Below are 18,093 nucleotides of genomic sequence, written 5' to 3'. Positions count from 1 at the left end.
CCCTGTAGTCTGTCGTACTCCTACCTAGAGCGGTCTTTACCTTGTAGAGAACACTGCGGTCCCCCATCACTCTGCCCTGAGAGTGGACATGCTCGTTGGGTCTCTTCCCTTTGACCGCTACTATCTTCTGGACCTCAATAGGTAGAACCACCTCCCAGATCAGCTCTGTGGACAGGTCCTGGAGGAACACACACACACTCAATGTCTCATCCATGCAAACGCACACATAAATGAATGTCACATGCGCGTGCACGCACACACACACACACACAGTGTTAAAGTCACCTTGCGCAGCCTGAATCCAGACAAGGTTCCCTGCTCTGAGTGGACCAGGTAGAAGAAGATGGAGGAGGTCATCTCCTGAAGCTGCTGTAGGACGTTCTTAGTGGAGGGGAAGGCTGTCACCTGGAGGGAGGGAGGGAGGGAGGGAGGGAGGGAGGGGAGGGAGGGAGGGGAGGGAGGGAGGGAGGGGAGGGAGGTAGGGGAGGGAGGGAGGGGAGGGAGGTAGGGAGGGAGGACATGCATTAAAAAGGTAGTCAACAATACCAGGTACATTACAAAAGATAGGTGCAAATCGTTCCCACAATGCAGCAGAATCTTTATTTCCCTTTAGTTACAACCCATTGACGTTTCATCCCACAAGGCCTTAATCAGACAGATGCAGTCCTACCTTGTATTGGTCATCGATCAGCAGCAGGACCTTGGCGTAGTCCTGGTCTATAACGGGTAATAGTAACGACTGGAGGATGGGGCGGGGCAGGGCAGGCAGGGCTATATGGCTCTTCCTGCCAAAGATGGGGTTGAACACATGCAGGGTGGCCAGGCCTGTGTCCTGGGGGAAAAACAGACACAGAGATCAGGCCAGTGTCCTGGGGGGAAAAACAGACACAGAGATCAGGCCAGTGTCCTGGGGGAAAAACAGACACAGAGATCAGGCCAGTGTCCTGGGGGAAAAACAGACACAGAGATCAGGCCAGTGTCCTGGGGGAAAAACAGACACAGAGATCAGGCCAGTGTCCTGGGGGGAAAACAGACACAGAGATCAGGCCAGTGTCCTGGGGGAAAAACAGACACAGAGATCAGGCCAGTGTCCTGGGGGAAAAACAGACACAGAGATCAGGCCAGTGTCCTGGGGGGAAAACAGACACAGAGATCAGGCCAGTGTCCTGGGGGGAAAACAGACACAGAGATCAGGCCAGTGTCCTGGGGGGAAAACAGACACAGAGATCAGGCCAGTGTCCTGGGGGAAAAACAGACACAGAGATCAGGCCAGTGTCCTGGGGGAAAAACAGACACAGAGATCAGGCCAGTGTCCTGGGGGGAAAAACAGACACAGAGATCAGGCCAGTGTCCTGGGGGAAAAACAGACACAGAGATCAGGCCAGTGTCCTGGGGGAAAAACAGACACAGAGATCAGGCCAGTGTCCTGGGGGGAAAACAGACACAGAGATCAGGCCAGTGTCCTGGGGGGAAAACAGACACAGAGATCAGGCCAGTGTCCTGGGGGGAAAACAGACACAGAGATCAGGCCAGTGTCCTGGGGGAAAAACAGACACAGAGATCAGGCCAGTGTCCTGGGGGAAAAACAGACACAGAGATCAGGCCAGTGTCCTGGGGGAAAAACAGACACAGAGATCAGGCCAGTGTCCTGGGGGGAAAACAGACACAGAGATCAGGCCAGTGTCCTGGGGGGAAAAACAGACACAGAGATCAGGCCAGTGTCCTGGGGGAAAAACAGACACAGAGATCAGGCCAGTGTCCTGGGGGAAAAACAGACACAGAGATCAGGCCAGTGTCCTGGGGGGAAAACAGACACAGAGATCAGGCCAGTGTCCTGGGGGGAAAACAGACACAGAGATCAGGCCAGTGTCCTGGGGGGAAAACAGACACAGAGATCAGGCCAGTGTCCTGGGGGGAAAACAGACACAGAGATCAGGCCAGTGTCCTGGGGGAAAAACAGACACAGAGATCAGGCCAGTGTCCTGGGGGAAAAACAGACACAGAGATGGCAGAAATGTTTACAAAAATAGAGAAGTAGGGGCTGCCCTGCCTAGTTACAGTACGTAAACACGTAGGTATTCATTCCTACTGAGATCCTTGATAACTGCGGCCCCCGATGTCTTTTTCACGTTCAAGAAGAAATGTAAATAATTTGGCAATCTTAAAATCACCAGAGCGCTCACATAAAATAAAAAACATCCACAAAATGGTGTAGTAAGGACTATTTTGCAACACGGTCCATGGTGTTGTTCCTACCTTATCCTTAATGAGCAGAGTGCACTGTGGGGGATGGGGGAAGTGAGCAGTGGTCCTCTGGACTATCAGTTTGAAGGCTGCGTTGGGCTGGACATTCTCCAGATAGTGCTTCCACAGAATGCTGCCCGACTTGCTGTCGATCCCAAAGAGCTGGAACCAAAGAGAGATAAAATATTATTCCTTCAGCTAAATACAGTGTACTATAAAGTACGGCAATACTTATTTATGGACAAGAACAAATACACTGTGGAAGCCTAACATCATTCCAAACAACATTCAACAATCATTCATTAATCGATTGCACAAAAACCGCAACACATTCAGAGCAATTTATAGAGCTGAAGTAACATAACATCCTGCATATGAGCCTCACTAGGACGACAGTAATGTGCTACCAATGTTGGTGCTGAGGTCAACACACAGCAGATCTCTACCAATGTTGGTGATGAGGTCAACAGACAGCAGAACCTCCCTCTACCAATGTTGGTGCTGAGGTCAACAGACAGTAGAACCTCCCTCTACCAATGTTGGTGCTGAGGTCAACAGACAGCAGATTTCTACCAATGTTGGTGCTGAGGTCAACAGACAGCAGATTTCTACCAATGTTGGTGCTGAGGTCAACAGACAGTAGAACCTCCCTCTACCAATGTTGGTGCTGAGGTCAACAGACAGCAGAACCTCCCTCTACCAATGTTGGTGCTGAGGTCAACAGACAGCAGAACCTCCCTCTACCAATGTTGGTGCTGAGGTCAACACACAGCAGATCTCTACCAATGTTGGTGATGAGGTCAACAGACAGCAGAACCTCCCTCTACCAATGTTGGTGCTGAGGTCAACAGACAGTAGAACCTCCCTCTACCAATGTTGGTGCTGAGGTCAACAGACAGTAGAACCTCTCTCTACCAATGTTGGTGCTGAGGTCAACAGACAGTAGAACCTCCCTCTACCAATGTTGGTGCTGAGGTCAACAGACAGCAGATCTCTACCAATGTTGGTGCTGAGGTCAACAGACAGTAGAACCTCTCTCTACCAATGTTGGTCCTGAGGTCATCAGAGAGTAGATCTCTACCAATGTTGGTGCTGAGGTCATCAGAGAGTAGATCTCAACCAATGTTGGTGCCAAGGTCATCAGAGAGTAGATCTCTACCAATGTTGGTCCTGAGGTCATCAGAGAGTAGATCTCTACCAATGTTGGTGCTGAGGTCATCAGAGAGTAGATCTCTACCAATGTTGGTGCTGAGGTCATCAGAGTAGATCTCTACCAATGTTGGTGATGAGGTCATCAGACAGTAGAACCTCTCTCTACCAATGTTGGTGCTGAGGTCTTCAGAGAGTAGATCTCTACCAATGTTGCTGATGAGGTCATCAGAGAGTAGATCTCTACCAATGTTGGTGCTGAGGTCATCAGAGAGTAGATCTCTACCAATGTTGGTGCTGAGGTCATCAGAGAGTAGATCTCTACCAATGTTGGTGATGAGGTCATCAGAGAGTAGATCTCAACCAATGTTGGTGCTGAGGTCATCAGAGAGTAGATCTCTACCAATGTTGGTGCTGAGGTCAGAGAGTAGATCTCTACCAATGTTGGTGATGAGGTCATCAGAGTAGATCTCTACCAATGTTGGTGCTGAGGTCATCAGAGAGTAGATCTCTACCAATGTTGGTGCTGAGGTCATCAGACAGTAGATCTCTACCAATGTTGGTGATGAGGTCATCAGAGAGTAGATCTCTACCAATGTTGGTGATGAGGTCATCAGAGAGTAGATCTCTACCAATGTTGGTGCTGAGGTCATCAGACAGTAGATCTCTACCAATGTTGGTGCTGAGGTCATCAGAGTAGATCTCTACCAATGTTGGTGCTGAGGTCATCAGAGAGTAGATCTCTACCAATGTTGGTGCTGAGGTCATCAGAGTAGATCTCTACCAATGTTGGTGCTGAGGTCATCAGAGTAGATCTCTACCAATGTTGGTGCTGAGGTCATCAGAGAGTAGATCTCTACCAATGTTGGTGCTGAGGTCATCAGAGAGTAGATCTCTACCAATGTTGGTGATGAGGTCATCAGACAGTAGAACCTCTCTCTACCAATGCTGGTGCTGAGGTCATCAGAGAGTAGATCTCTACTAATGTTGGTGCCGAGGTCATCAGAGAGTAGATCTCTACCAATGTTGGTGCTGAGGTCATCAGAGAGTAGATCTCTACCAATGTTGGTGCTGAGGTCATCAGAGAGTAGATCTCTAGCAGCAGTTCACTTTTCATTTATTCTTTTTCTAACCTTTGCATGTTTTTAAGCAGGTAGTTTCTCACCTTCCCCGAGGCGGTGACCATGATGAACACCTTCTGCCATCTATAAAACACACATACCACCCCTCCCCTCCTCTCCTCTCACCTTCCCCGAGGCGGTGACCATGACCATCATCTTCTGCAGGTTGAACTCATCCCTGGACAGCGTTTCTATGGTGACCTCGTTCTTGACCTGGCTGCGGGGTTTACGGGCTTCGTAGAACATCTTCCACAGGTGGGCCAGCCACACCTGGAGCAGAATCACCTGGGATGACAGACGCTTCAGCACCATGGGGAACAACCCGTCTGGGGAGGGAGAGACACGGACAGACAGACGCTTCAGTACCATGGGGAACAACCCGTCTGGGGAGGGAGAGACACGGACAGACAGACGCTTCAGCACCATGGGGAACAACCCGTCTGGGGACGGAGAGACACGGACAGACAGACAGACACACATTATTATCTACAGTTTCAGTCACATCTTATTTCCTTAGATTCAAAACCATTATTGTTCGAGAGTGATGTGGTCATGATAGAGGGCTGGACCGCAATACGTTTCCCGCAAGTTTATTTGGACGTCAATGGATTCTTTCTACGGGGACACTAAATACCCATGAGGTAAACACTGATGATCTACAAGGATCTACAAACTAATGACAGATTACAAGAATACAACAAACAAAGCAGAAACTTTAAGAGAGCACTTCGCTACCGATCTTTCAAAATAGACCTCTTCAACACAGAACAACACAAGCGAACGGAAAGGAGGGAAGGCTCATAGCGTTACCTTGAATGGCTGGATCCAAGCGCAGCAATTAGAAAACCAAAGAGATAGAGCGAGACTTAAGCCAATTGCAGATAGCAAATACATAGAGGACTTAACTTAGACAGGGTCAAATAACATTATACGGTCAGGGGGTAACACACATAGGCCATCAAAAATACTTATACAAAGCCAAAAAAAGATTAAAAGTAAAATACATTACGTTTTTTTTTAATTAACAAAAAATACATATATCGCATTGTTTTAGAGAAATACTTTTTTTGTATCATCCTCAATTATTTTATTTATGTACGTTTTCTTTGCTATGTGTGTTTTTAAAATCATAACATGAATAACGTTAGCCAGGCTCTGATCTTTGATGTTCTTTACCAGCTTTCTTGCCAAACTCCCCCTCCAGCTCCGCCTGGGTCCCAGTGAGTGGCAGGTCTACCATCTCCATGGTAACAACGTCAGCTAGGGCCTCCTCTCTGGTCCACACCACACGCCCTGGGATCACAGGTGATGGTTAGAAGCCTCGTCTAGTGTGTGTGTGTGTGTGTGTGTGTGTGTGTGTGTGTGATATGATTTTTATTAGGATCCCCGTTAGTCAATGGCGAAAGCTAGTCTTCCTGGGGTCTGACACATAACGAAAAATACATTACATACGAAAATACTTTACAATTTACATACATTTAAAACAGTGTGTGTGTGTGTGTGTGTTCCAGTGTGTGTGTGTGTTCGTGTGTGTGTTCCAGTGTGTGTGTGTTCCAGTGTGTGTGTGTGTGTGTGTGTGTGTGTGTGTGTTCCAGTGTGTGTGTGTGTGTGTGTGTGTTCCAGTGTGTGTGTGTGTGTGTTCCAGTGTGTGTGTGTTCCAGTGTGTGTGTGTTCCAGTGTGTGTGTGTGTTCCAGTGTGTGTGTGTGTGTGTGTGTGTGTGTTCCAGTGTGTGTGTGTGTGTGTGTGTGTGTGTTCCAGTGTGTGTGTGTGTGTTCCAGTGTGTGTGTGTGTGTGTGTGTGTGTGTTCAGGTTTTTTTCTGGATCAAAAAGGGGGGCGTGGCAATAAGAGCGGTTGGCCGGCCGTCGTCGCGGCTACACCGTAGAGAACATTTTACAGGCCCCCCATCTTGGCGCTGTTTAGAATTATTTTCATTTTTAAGCCCATTTCTTGCAATTTTACAAATTTCTCAATGGAGCTGAGATTTTATTTTGCCGTTTTAAAGCTAATTTCCTGCAATTCTACACATTTTTCCATGCAGCTGAGAGAAAATGTTGTAGTTTTAAAGTTAGTTTACTAATATCCTCTGCATTCTGCCGTGGATAATGCTGTGTTCTTTTGCACAAACATGATAACAAAATGAATACAAATAAATGCATTGTTTTTGGAATTTTCAATTATCCCCGACTGTCTAACTCTCAAAGATGATATTATTAAAAAATATATAGGTCCATTATCTTTTCTACATATTTTATATCTGATTTTAGTCGTTTAAGTTTACACTGAAAGCGTTTTTCCATCCCAATGTTTTAAAACTTTTACACCACTTGGACATAGGCGACACAAAAAAAAAACACCCAAAGATTACAATGGCAGAAAAATCCCTAGTGTGTGTGTGTGTGTGTGTGTGTGTTTTTACTGTCCTTGTGGGGAACAGAAGTCCTCACAAGGATAGTAAAACAAGGAAAAGTTGGGACATTTCGCCGGTCCTCACAAGGAAAAAGGCTATTTTAGGCTTAGGGGTTAGGTTTACAATCAGGGTTAGGAGTTAGGTTCAGGGTTAATGTTAGGGAAAATAGGATTTTGAATGGGAATCAATTGTTTGGTCCCAACAAGGATAGTAGAACAAACTGTGTGTGTGTGTGTGTGTGTGTGTGTGTGTGTGTGTGTGTGTGTGTGTGTGTGTGTGTGTGTGTGTGTGTGTGTGTGTGTGTGTGTGTGTGTGTGTGTGTGTGTGTGTGTGTGTGTGTGTGTGTGTGTGTGTGTGTGTGTGTGTGTGTGTGTGTGTGTGTGTGTGTGTGTGTGTGTGTGTGTGTGTGTGTGTGTGTGTGTGTGTGCGTGCGTGCGTGCGTGCGTGCGTGCGTGCGTGCGTGCGTGCGTGCGTGCGTGCGTGCGTGCGTGCGTGCGTGCGTGCGTGCGTGCGTGCGTGCGTGCGTGCGTGCGTGCGTGCGTGCGTGCGTGCGTGCGCGCGTGCGTGCGTGTCTACCTGGCTGCTGTATGAAGGTGAGAGCCTGGTCCTGTGTCTGCACTAGGACCCTGTAGCCCACAGAGTCATCTTTCTTCAGGAAGGCGTGGACGTACAGCTGGGGAGGAAATACATCAGACACTGCAGACCGAGGCTACTGTAAACCACTTTATGACGACTGGTCATGTAAAATGGCCTTTAGAAATACATGTGATTGATTGCCCCAAAAATGTTTTTTTTTAAACCTACATAGGTAGATTCCATCAGTGTTTCCTATAGACTTTTCTGTACATTTACGTCATTTAGCAGACGCTCTTATCCAGAGCGACTTACATTATTCTTTTTTTTTTTTTTTTTTCATACTGGCCCCCCGTGGGAAACGAACCCACAACCCTGGCGTTGCAAACGCCATGCTCTACCAACTGAGCTACCTCCCTGCCGGCCATTCCCTCCCTTACCCTGGACGACGCTGGGCCAATTGTGCGCCGCCCCATTGGTCTCCCGGTTGCGGCCGGCTACAGCAGAGCCTGGATTCGAACCAGGATCTCTAGTGGCACACCTAGCACTGCGATGCTGTGCCTTAGACCACTGCGCCACACTGTAAGCGGTAAGCGAGGGGTTGGATCGGTGGGGCTCATGCCAGACCCATGATTACTACTCTATACCCTGTATTTAACCATGATCGTACTCATCAAACATACAGACACACACGCCTGCAGCTACACTGACCTTGTGTGGTTTCCCACCGTTAAGATCCAGGGGAAAGATTAAAGTTGTATCCAGCAACCTGCGACCAGAGTCAGCGCTGAACAGATTGATAGCACAAGCCTGGAGTAGGAACAGAGAGGAAGCTTACCAATGGGTTACTTACTTCAGTATAACTAACTACACTTCATGGACCACATGCACGACGCAACACTTAAAATCTGAGACCGATGACCTGATGACGACTCACAGTTTCGTTTTTGGGAGTCATGACGGCAGCAACGGTCTTCTCCCCTGTGGTGGCAAATGAGACCAAGAACGCCTGTAAAAACATGGAAACGTGTATTATCTCCCGTTAGAACTCATTCAGTTTCACTGACCTTCCAACCGACAACGTTTGAGGTAAAATCTTGTTCACAGCAGATGCACTATCCAGAGAGACTTGTAGTACAGGAAAATTAAAATATAATCGGTAATCAAACTCCACAGATATGGTATACTGTATGGTATAACTGGATCAAAAACAAGGAATCAGTGACATTAATAAATTGTCTGTCTGTGATGAATTAAGTGTATTGAATTGAACTATATTGAATAAACAAATTAATGAATGAATGAATGAATTAATCTGTACCGGCTGGAAGTCTCTGAGTGGAGCGATGGTGGATCCATCATCATGGAGCTGCAGCAGGATGTGGTGATCTGGTCCTAGCTGGAGAAAGAACTCTGAGAGTGGGGAGCGGGCCGGGTGGGGCTGGCTGGACACCAGGACGGGCTGGAAGCCTGGGGACACCTCCAGATCCAGAGACTGTGGGGAGGGAGTAGGAAATTAAGCAACAGTAATTGCAAACAGTAATTGTAAAAGATATTGGTCATTCATTTTGCAGATCAATGCAGATCATTTCCACTCAATAAGCAATAGCATCAACGGGAGAGTGACAAATTAATCCACAAGGTATTCACAGGATTTAAAGGAAAAATCCACTGAAAAACAAAATGGTATTTTTTTTTTCTCCATTAGTCCACTGCATTGTCTCCCGCCTGCAGTTATGGGATAGCTAAAGATAAGTTTGGCTGCTGCTGTTCTAACATTCGGAAATGTTACCAAGGTGACATCGTCCACTGAACCCCCTTTCATCCTCAAAAGAGTCAGAGTTAATCTGACCAGACACTATAAGCCTGTAGATTTATTTATGAGCAAGTCTTCACCACCTGATTCTACGTCTAGCTAAGGTGGTTTATGGTGGTAGAATTACATGGAAGTCATTTAGCAGACGCTCTTATCCAGAGCCACTTACACATTGGTGCATTCACCTTATGATAGCCAGTGGGACAACCACTTTACCATTTTGTTAAATATATTTTTTAATTTTCATTTGTTTTATATATATATATATATATATATTTTTTTTTTATTAATTTTCATTTTATTTTTATATATATATATAAAAAAATATATATATTTTTTTTTCATTTGTTTTATATATTTTTTTTTTTTGTGGTAATTTTAAAGACATTATTTAATTTTTTGTGGGGGTGGGGTAGAAGGATTACTGCTATACTATTCCAGGTATTCCTTAAAGAGGTAGGGTTTCAAGTGTCTCCGGAAGGTGGTCAGTGACTGTCCTGGCGGTGCCATAGCAGCGAACAGTTTTGACTGGGCTGAGCGGGAACTGTGCTTCCGCAGAGGTAGGGGGACCAGCAGGCCAGAGGTGGAAGAACGCAATGCCCTCGTTTGGGTGTAGGGACTGATCAGAGCCTGAAGGTAAGGAGGTGCCGTTCCCCTCACAGCTCCGTAGGCAAGCACCATGGTCTTGTAGCAGATGCGAGCTTCAACTGGAAGCCAGTGGAGTGTGCGGAGGAGCAAGGTGACGTGAGAGAACTTGGGATGGTTGAACACCAGACGGGCTGCAGCGTTCTGGATGAGTTGTAGGGGTTTAATGGCACAGGCAGGGAGCCCAGCCAACAGCGAGTTGCAGCAATCCAGACGGGAGATTAATCAGTATTTATAAAAATTGAAATGTGCATGAAAATTTGCTAACACGATAACGTTAGCTAGCTAGGGTCTGCTTGCTGGCTGACCCCGTCTCAAATCAACCCATATGAAACAAAAGGCAGGGATGCTAACAACGCCAGTTCACACTCAATGCTGAATACACAACCTAGCTAGTGTAGTGAAGTTCTAGCTAATTTTACAAATGAGTTTTCATGGTACCGTTTCTGCTGTGACTAGTGCGCCGAGTTCTACAGCACAGCTGACTGCTCTCTGATGTCATCACGTTGGCCAAATGTTCCAAAGTAGCGAGACGCAGTGCCAGCTGTCAGTCGGATACATGCTGATTTCTTTTTCAGAACAGTCCCATAACGTTGGTGCCGTACAACTTCATCAACGAGCTGGCAAACTAGCTAGCGTATGGCCCTTCAAACAAGCTTGCGCTAGGCTGCTAGCTGGAAACAAGTTTGCTCAGCTGATCGAGCATGGTTTGCCGTAGTAGCCAGTGCGTCATAGCTACTGAGAGCGGAGTGATTTTCAGAATTAGGAACTAGAGTTAGGCAGATGAGCAAACCCTCCATTTTTTTTTCCGGTTGAGAGATGAGTGTCGCGTATGTGTGATGCCATCTGACGATGTAGTCCACTGTTGATACATTCCCAAAATGTTTTGCATGTCAGCAGTCAAGTTTTCAAGGTGTTGGACTTTCAAGAAGCAAAGATTCACTTGCCACATCATCATGATGTGTTTTGCATCATCATGATGTGTTTTGCATCATCATGATGTGGCAAGTGACACTTTGCTTCTTGAAAAGTCCAACATCTTGAAAACTTGACTGCTGACATGCAAAACATTTTGGGAATATTTTAACAGTGGACTAATGAAAAAAAAATAGCAAAATATCATTTTTGACTGGAGTTCTCCTTTAAATCGCAGGGGTTAAAGCAAAAACAAATCCCATGACTGAAACTTAAGATCGGCGGGCAAACTTTTTGGCTCAAGGGACACATTGGGATTTCTACATTTTACGGAGGGCCGCTCAGATTTTATTATGATCGATTTGTTTGTCAGAATCGATTTGCAGGCCAGAAAAGGGGCAGTTATTTGAAAATATTCAGGTCCATTATCATATACAGGTAAAAGTCAGTAAATTAGAATATTTTGAAAAACTTGATTTATTTCAGTAATTGCATTCAAAAGGTGTAACTTGTACATTATATTTATTCATTGCACACAGACTGATGCATTCAAATGTTTATTTCATTTAATTTTGATGATTTGAAGTGGCAACAAATGAAAATCCAAAATTCCGTGTGTCACAAAATTAGAATATTGTGTAAGGGTTACATTTTGAAGACACCTGGTGCCACAAAATAATCAGCTGATTAACTCAAAACACCTGCAAAGGGCTTTAAATGGTCTCTCAGTCCAGTTCTGAAGCCTACACAAACATGGGGAAGACTTCAGATTTGACAGCTGTCCAAAAGGCGACCATCGACACATTGCACAAGGAGGGAAAGACACAAAAGGTTATTGCAGAAGAGGCTGGCTGTTCTCAGAGCTCTGTGTCCAAACACATTAATAGAGAGGCAAAGGGAAGGAAAAACTGTGGTCAGAAAAAGTGTACAAGCGATAGGGATCACCGCGCCCTAGTCAAGATTGTGAAAAAAAACCCATTCAAAAATGTGGGGGAGATTCACAAGGAGTGGACAGCTGCTGGAGTCAGGGCTTCAAGATCCACCACCAAGAGACGCTTGAAAGACATGGGTTTCAACTGCCGCATACCTCGTGTCAAGCCACTGTTGACCAAGAAACAGCGCGAAAAGCGTCTCACCTGGGCTAAGGAAAAAAAGAGCTGGACTGCTGCTGAGTGGTCTAAAGTCATGTTTTCTGACGAAAGCAAATTTTGCATTTCCTTTGGAAATCGAGGTCCCAGAGTCTGGAGGAAGACAGGAGAGGCACAGGATCCACGTTGCCTGAAGTCTAGTGTAAAGTTTCCACCATCAGTGATGGTTTGGGGTGCCATGTCATCTGCTGGTGTCGGTCCACTCTGTTTCCTGAGATCAAGGGTCAACGCAGCCGTCTACCAGCAAGTTTTAGAGCACTTCATGCTTCCTGCTGCTGACCTGCTCTATGGAGATGGAGATTTCAGGTTCCAACAGGACTTGGCGCCTGCACACAGCGCAAAATCTACCCGTGCCTGGTTTACGGACCATGGTATTTCTGTTCTAAATTGGCCAGCCAACTCCCCTGACCTTAGCCCCATAGAAAATCTGTGGGGTATTGTGAAAAGGAAGATGCAGAATGCCAGACCCAACAACGCAGAAGAGTTGAAGGCCACTATCAGAGCAACCTGGGCTCTCATAACACCTGAGCAGTGCCAGAAACTCATCGACTCCATGCCACGCCGCATTAATGCAGTAATTGAGGCAAAAGGAGCTCCAACCAAGTATTGTACATGCTCATATTTTTCATTTTCATACTTTTCAGTTGGCCAACATTTCTAAAAAATCCCTTTTTTGTATTAGCCTTAAGTAATATTCTAATTTTGTGACACACGGAATTTTGGATTTTCATTTGTTGCCACTTCAAATCATCAAAATTAAATGAAATAAACATTTGAATGCATCAGTCTGTGTGCAATGAATAAATATAATGTACAAGTTACACCTTTTGAATGCAATTACTGAAATAAATCAAGTTTTTCAAAATATTCTAATTTACTGACTTTTACCTGTATATATATACAGATTTCCGTCATATGCATAATGTTTGAGCAAATTATTATTTTAGGTTAAAAAAAACATGGCCTGGAGTGCATACATATGACGGAAATCAGTCGCAGTGACAGAACTTTAACCCCTGCAATCGCATGTTATGACTCTCAGTTTTCAAACCTCTCTGGTACCATCAAGCACTGGCTCACTGAACGAAAAGGTTGTGTCGGTACAGTACCCGTAGCAGGATCTGGCTGAACTGTGACGTCTCCTCGGCCTGTATAGGGAGGGTGTAGAGGGCGAGAGAGGCGGGGTCCACACACATCAGCACCCCCCGACCAACCACCACGCAGCTGGACTCAACACTGGACAGCCACGGGGCTTCAACTGACCTCTGAGGACAACAACAGACAGACAGGAATCAGTGGGTTAGAGACAGGACATGTGTACAGGCTACAGACAAACAACAGACACAGTGTAGATACTGATGGAGGAGTAACCCTTTGGGCTGGTTTCCCAGACACAGATTCAGTTTCCTCCTAGACTGAAAAAGCATGCTCAAAAAGGAGATGTTTTTAAAATCCAGGCCTAGGCTTAATCTGCCTCTGGAAAACGAGCCCTTTCATGACACCTTTTATGAATTTTAATGGTTGCCAATGAAGGTTTGATGACAGTTCTAGTCCAGTTACCTGCTTGATGATCTCTCCATCCTCTAGGCTGTAGGCTATGATAGTGAGGTGAGAGTTAGGAACCACCCCCAACACATGGACCTCCTCTTCTCCCCCAGAGTACACTGCCTGGTACTGGACTGCATCACTGTGGGGGGATAGAAAATACTTACTAGATCCGTTTACCACATGCAAAGTCCTGAAATGAAATGCATATTACCTACGTGCTGTAGACTGGGTTCAAATACTATTTGAAATATTTTAGAGACTTTGAGCATTAGATTGAGCCTTTACGGATTGCCAGATGGGCAGGGCTTGCACTTTTGGCTCCATTTGATTGGCTCCATTGCGTCAGGTAAGCGACATCAAGTGCAGCTAAAGCATTTGAAATAAAACAAAATACCATTTGAACCCATGTCTGGTCCCAGACAGCACCAGTGGTCCTACCGTAGCTACCTGTCAGGCAGGTTCTCCACCCATTTCTGGTGTCCATTGGAGAGGTAGTGGAGAGAGACGGCGGCTTTCTTCAGCACCACCACATGCTTTACGGTGTCCTGTACTGCCACAAAACACGCAGCCTGGAAGCTGAGATAGAGGTGGACATTATGAGCAGTTAGTCATCTGTCGAAATCTCTAAAAAAATCAAAGATGTCCATTTCTATTAAAGTGTCTCTCAGCTATAAACTGCAGTTAATGGGGAACAGGTAATCTGCACACGAACACACAGAGAGAGACACACACACACACACACCACATGCGCGCGCACACACCTGCCAGTATCCAGCACGGCCTCCCAGTTCAGCCCGCCAATGTTTGTGTCCCAGGAACGGAGCAGACGACCATCTCCAACCACCATCAGAGCATCTAGAGAAGACATAAAAACAGTCATTCAAATATCCACTGTCAAAGATGGGAAGGCAGAATCTTAAAATTAACATAGGCCTAGATAAAGCCAATATAATTGACTCTGTACAACACGGTTATGTTGGCTAGGCCAAGAAACTAGGCAAGTCTACAACAAAACGTTTAAAAGGCTATAGTCACCTTGTCCATGCAGCAGAAGTGTGTCTATGGCTCCCTCTGGTCCAGTCTTGTCCACATGTCTCCAAACTGTAAAGTAGGAATGAAAAATAATGAACTCTATGGATGATAAATATGATATTCAACTCCATTTTTTTATACATTTTGTCACAGACTTCAGAGTAAAAGAGAAAATTACAAATACTCACAGAGATCTCCAGTCCTGGAGTTGAAAGAGGCAAATATATTCTTGTCGGTAGCGAGAAATAGCTTTTTAGATGACTGTGTATTCGACTCAAAGTGGGCAAAGAGTGTCTTACCCACATACTGCTGTCTCCTGGAAATAGAAAAAATATATAATATTTTTAGTCAGACAGTCTGCTGTTGAAATATAGCTAGCTATTTTGACTTTAGTTAATCAATCACCAATGTACATCATCCTCTTCGTTACTGTGGCATTTGGACAGTATCATATCTGCAAATACACTGGTCACCTGAAGGAGCACATGGGACAAATCTGGGGGAAATGGGTATCTTTCCCCCATGGATCCTTAACCCCAGTAAAGAAGAGGAAGCAATCCGAAAACGCATTTACATTCGTTAGTGATTAGCTATATCTTCCAACAAGAGACTGTCGCCACGGGTGCAGACATGACAGGGCTACCTATTGAACGAACACGACCCCGGAGGACTACTGGCTTTTCGCCTAATGATCAACCATATCGGACGCTGTCAATGGTTAGCACATAGCATTAGCTTACGTTAGCTGCATAGCAGAATCAATGGACTTTCTCAACGTTAGATAGCTAGCTACATACCAATCAAACTTTCCAACTTGATCTTCAAAGACAGCTTCACTAATGCAAAATAAAGACAATAAGATTACAAATAAAGACGTTAGCTTAGCCATTTTAGCAGATAGCTTCTCAGAAATATAACGACCGAAGATAGTGGATAAATGAAGATGGTTCACTCAGGCCGTTTACCGTTGAAAAAATAGTCAGTTCCGATCTGCTTAACGGGGTGGTTCTCCCATAGACACCAATGCAATAGCAGCTGGGTCTGGTCTGCTTATTTCATTGACTGTAATGTAACCAGAAAAGAATAGGGAGTGGGGTGTCTCGCTTCCTCTTCCGTCTCTAATAACCCATGTAATAATCACTTCCGTGTCGATGTTCTTCTTTGTTTTGTTTGACGATGTGTAAACTAACACATATGGTGCATTACCGCCATCTACCGAGCTGGATTGTGATGTGAGAGGACTATTGGGGCTGAAACCAACTAACACACACACACACACACACTCGACTTGTGAATCTCCAATCAAGCTCTCACTTCCACAAGCCCTGGCTGCCATCTGTGAGCCTGTAGGATCCAACCATAGACTGTAGGATCCAACCATAGACTGTAGGATCCAACCATAGATTGTAGGATCCAACCATAGACTGTAGGATCCAACCATAGACTGTGGGACCCAACCATAGACTGTGGGACCCAACCATAGACTGTGGGATCCAACCATAGACTGTAGGATCCAACCATAGACTGTAGGATCCAACCATATTTTTTATTTTTATTTTATTTCACCTTTATTTAACCAGGTAAGCCAGTTGAGAACAGGTTCTCATTTACAACTGCGACCTGGCCAAGATAAAGCAAAGTAGTGCAATAAAAACAACACAGAGTTACATATGGGGTAAAAAAAACATAAAGTCAGAAATACAACAGAAAATATATATACAGTGTGTGCAAATGTAGCAAGTTATGGAGGTAAGGCAATAAATAGGCTATAGTGCAGAATAATTACAATAGTATTAACACTGGAATGCTAGATGTGCAAGAGATTATGTGCAAATAGAGATACTGGGGTGCAAAAGAGCAAAATAAATAACAATATAGGGATGAGGTAGTTGGGTGGGCTAATTTCAGATGGGCTGTGTACAGGTGCAGTGATCGGTAAGGTGCTCTGACAACTGATGCTTAAAGTTATTGAGGGAGATAAGAGTCTCCAGCTTCAGAGATTTTTGCAATTCGTTCCAGTCATTGGCAGCAGAGAACTGGAAGGAATGGCGGCCAAAGGAGGTGTTGGCTTTGGGAATGACCAGTGAGATATACCTGCTGGAGCGCAGACTACGGGTGGGTGCTGCTATGGTGACCAATGAGCTAAGATAAGGCGGGGATTTGCCTAGCAGTGATTTATAGATGGCCTGGAGCCAGTGGGTTTGACGACGAACATGTAGTGAGGACCAGCCAACAAGAGCGTACAGGTCACAGTGGTGGGTAGTGTATGGGGCTTTGGAGACAAAATGTAACAGTGTTGCTTCCGTCCCTCTCCTCGCCCCTACCTGGGCTCGAACCAGGGGACCCTCTGCACACATCAAATCAAATCAAATTGTATTGGTCACATGCGCCGAATACAACAGGTGCAGACATTACAGTGAAATGCTTACTTACAGCCCTTAACCAACAGTGCATTTATTTTAAACAAAAAAAGTAAGAATAAAACAACAACAAAAAAAGTGTTGAGAAAAAAAGAGCAGAAGTCAAATAAAGTGACAGTAGGGAGGCTATATATACAGTAAAATAAAGTGACAGTAGGGAGGCTATATATACAGGGGGGTACCGTTGCAGAGTCAATGTGCGGGGGCACCGGCTAGTTGAGGTAGTTGAGGTAATATGTACATGTGGGTAGAGTTAAAGTGACTATGCATAAATACTTAACAGAGTAGCAGCAGCGTAAAAAGGATGGGGTGGGGGGGCAGTGCAAATAGTCCGGGTAGCCATGATTAGCTGTTCAGGAGTCTTATGGCTTGGGGGTAGAAGCTGTTGAGAAGTCTTTTGGACCTAGACTTGGCACTCCGGTACCGCTTGCCGTGCGGTAGCAGAGAGAACAGTCTATGACTAGGGTGGCTGGAGTCTTTGACAATTTTGAGGGCCTTCCTCTGACACCGCCTGGTATAGAGGTCCTGGATGGCAGGGAGCTTTGCCCCAGTGATGTACTGGGCCATACGCACTACCCTCTGTAGTGCCTTGCGGTCAGAGGCCAAGCAGTTGCCATACCAGGCGGTGATGCAACCAGTCAGGATGCTCTCGTGTGCAGCTGTAGAATTTTTTGAGGATCTGAGGACCCATGCCAAATCTTTTTAGTCTCCTGAGGGGGAATAGGCTTTGTCGTGCCCTCTTCACGACTGTCTTGGTGTGTTTGGACCATGATAGTTCGTTGGTGATGTGGACACCAAGGAACTTGAAGCTCTCAACCTGTTCCACTACAGCCCCGTCGATGAGAATGGGGGCGTGCTCAGTCCTCTTTTTTTTCCTGTAGTCCACAATCATCTCCTTTGTCTTGGTCACGTTGAGGGAGAGGTTGTTGTCCTGGCACCACACGGCCAGATCTCTGACCTCCTCCCTATAGGCTGTCTCATCGTTGTCGGTGATCAGGCCTACCACTGTTGTGTCGTCGGCAAACTTAATGATGGTGTTGGAGTCGTGCCTGGCCATGCAGTCATGGGTGAAC

At 45.6% G+C, this 18,093-nt stretch overlaps 1 protein-coding gene across 1 annotated transcript in view; it reads right to left on the bottom strand.

The window, feature by feature from the left end:
- LOC311149470 (ER membrane protein complex subunit 1-like) overlaps positions 1-15,094 on the bottom strand; it is a gene marked incomplete at its 3' end in the record, with an annotated part of 19,673 nt that extends 4,579 nt beyond the window's left edge. The window contains exons 1-17 of the mRNA XM_084186665.1: positions 15,074-15,094; positions 14,789-14,916; positions 14,604-14,669; positions 14,330-14,423; positions 14,016-14,144; positions 13,581-13,707; positions 13,130-13,285; positions 8,818-8,991; positions 8,434-8,505; positions 8,208-8,306; positions 7,500-7,596; positions 5,691-5,807; positions 4,641-4,840; positions 2,257-2,406; positions 671-832; positions 286-405; positions 41-178 (exon numbers count right to left, since the gene is read on the bottom strand). Coding sequence (XP_084042791.1) covers positions 41-178; positions 286-405; positions 671-832; positions 2,257-2,406; positions 4,641-4,840; positions 5,691-5,807; positions 7,500-7,596; positions 8,208-8,306; positions 8,434-8,505; positions 8,818-8,991; positions 13,130-13,285; positions 13,581-13,707; positions 14,016-14,144; positions 14,330-14,423; positions 14,604-14,669; positions 14,789-14,916; positions 15,074-15,087 — 2,043 coding nt within the window. The 5' untranslated portion in view covers positions 15,088-15,094. The remainder of the gene's footprint in view (positions 1-40; positions 179-285; positions 406-670; positions 833-2,256; positions 2,407-4,640; positions 4,841-5,690; positions 5,808-7,499; positions 7,597-8,207; positions 8,307-8,433; positions 8,506-8,817; positions 8,992-13,129; positions 13,286-13,580; positions 13,708-14,015; positions 14,145-14,329; positions 14,424-14,603; positions 14,670-14,788; positions 14,917-15,073) is intronic.
- Between the last annotated feature and the right edge of the window lie 2,999 nt (positions 15,095-18,093).

Source organism: Coregonus lavaretus (assembly GCF_964263955.1).
Source record: "Coregonus lavaretus genome assembly, chromosome: 22".
NCBI lineage: Eukaryota > Metazoa > Chordata > Actinopteri > Salmoniformes > Salmonidae > Coregonus > Coregonus lavaretus.
The sequence above is the reverse complement of the archived record's forward strand: the minus strand, read 5'-3'. Positions and strand labels throughout refer to the sequence as shown.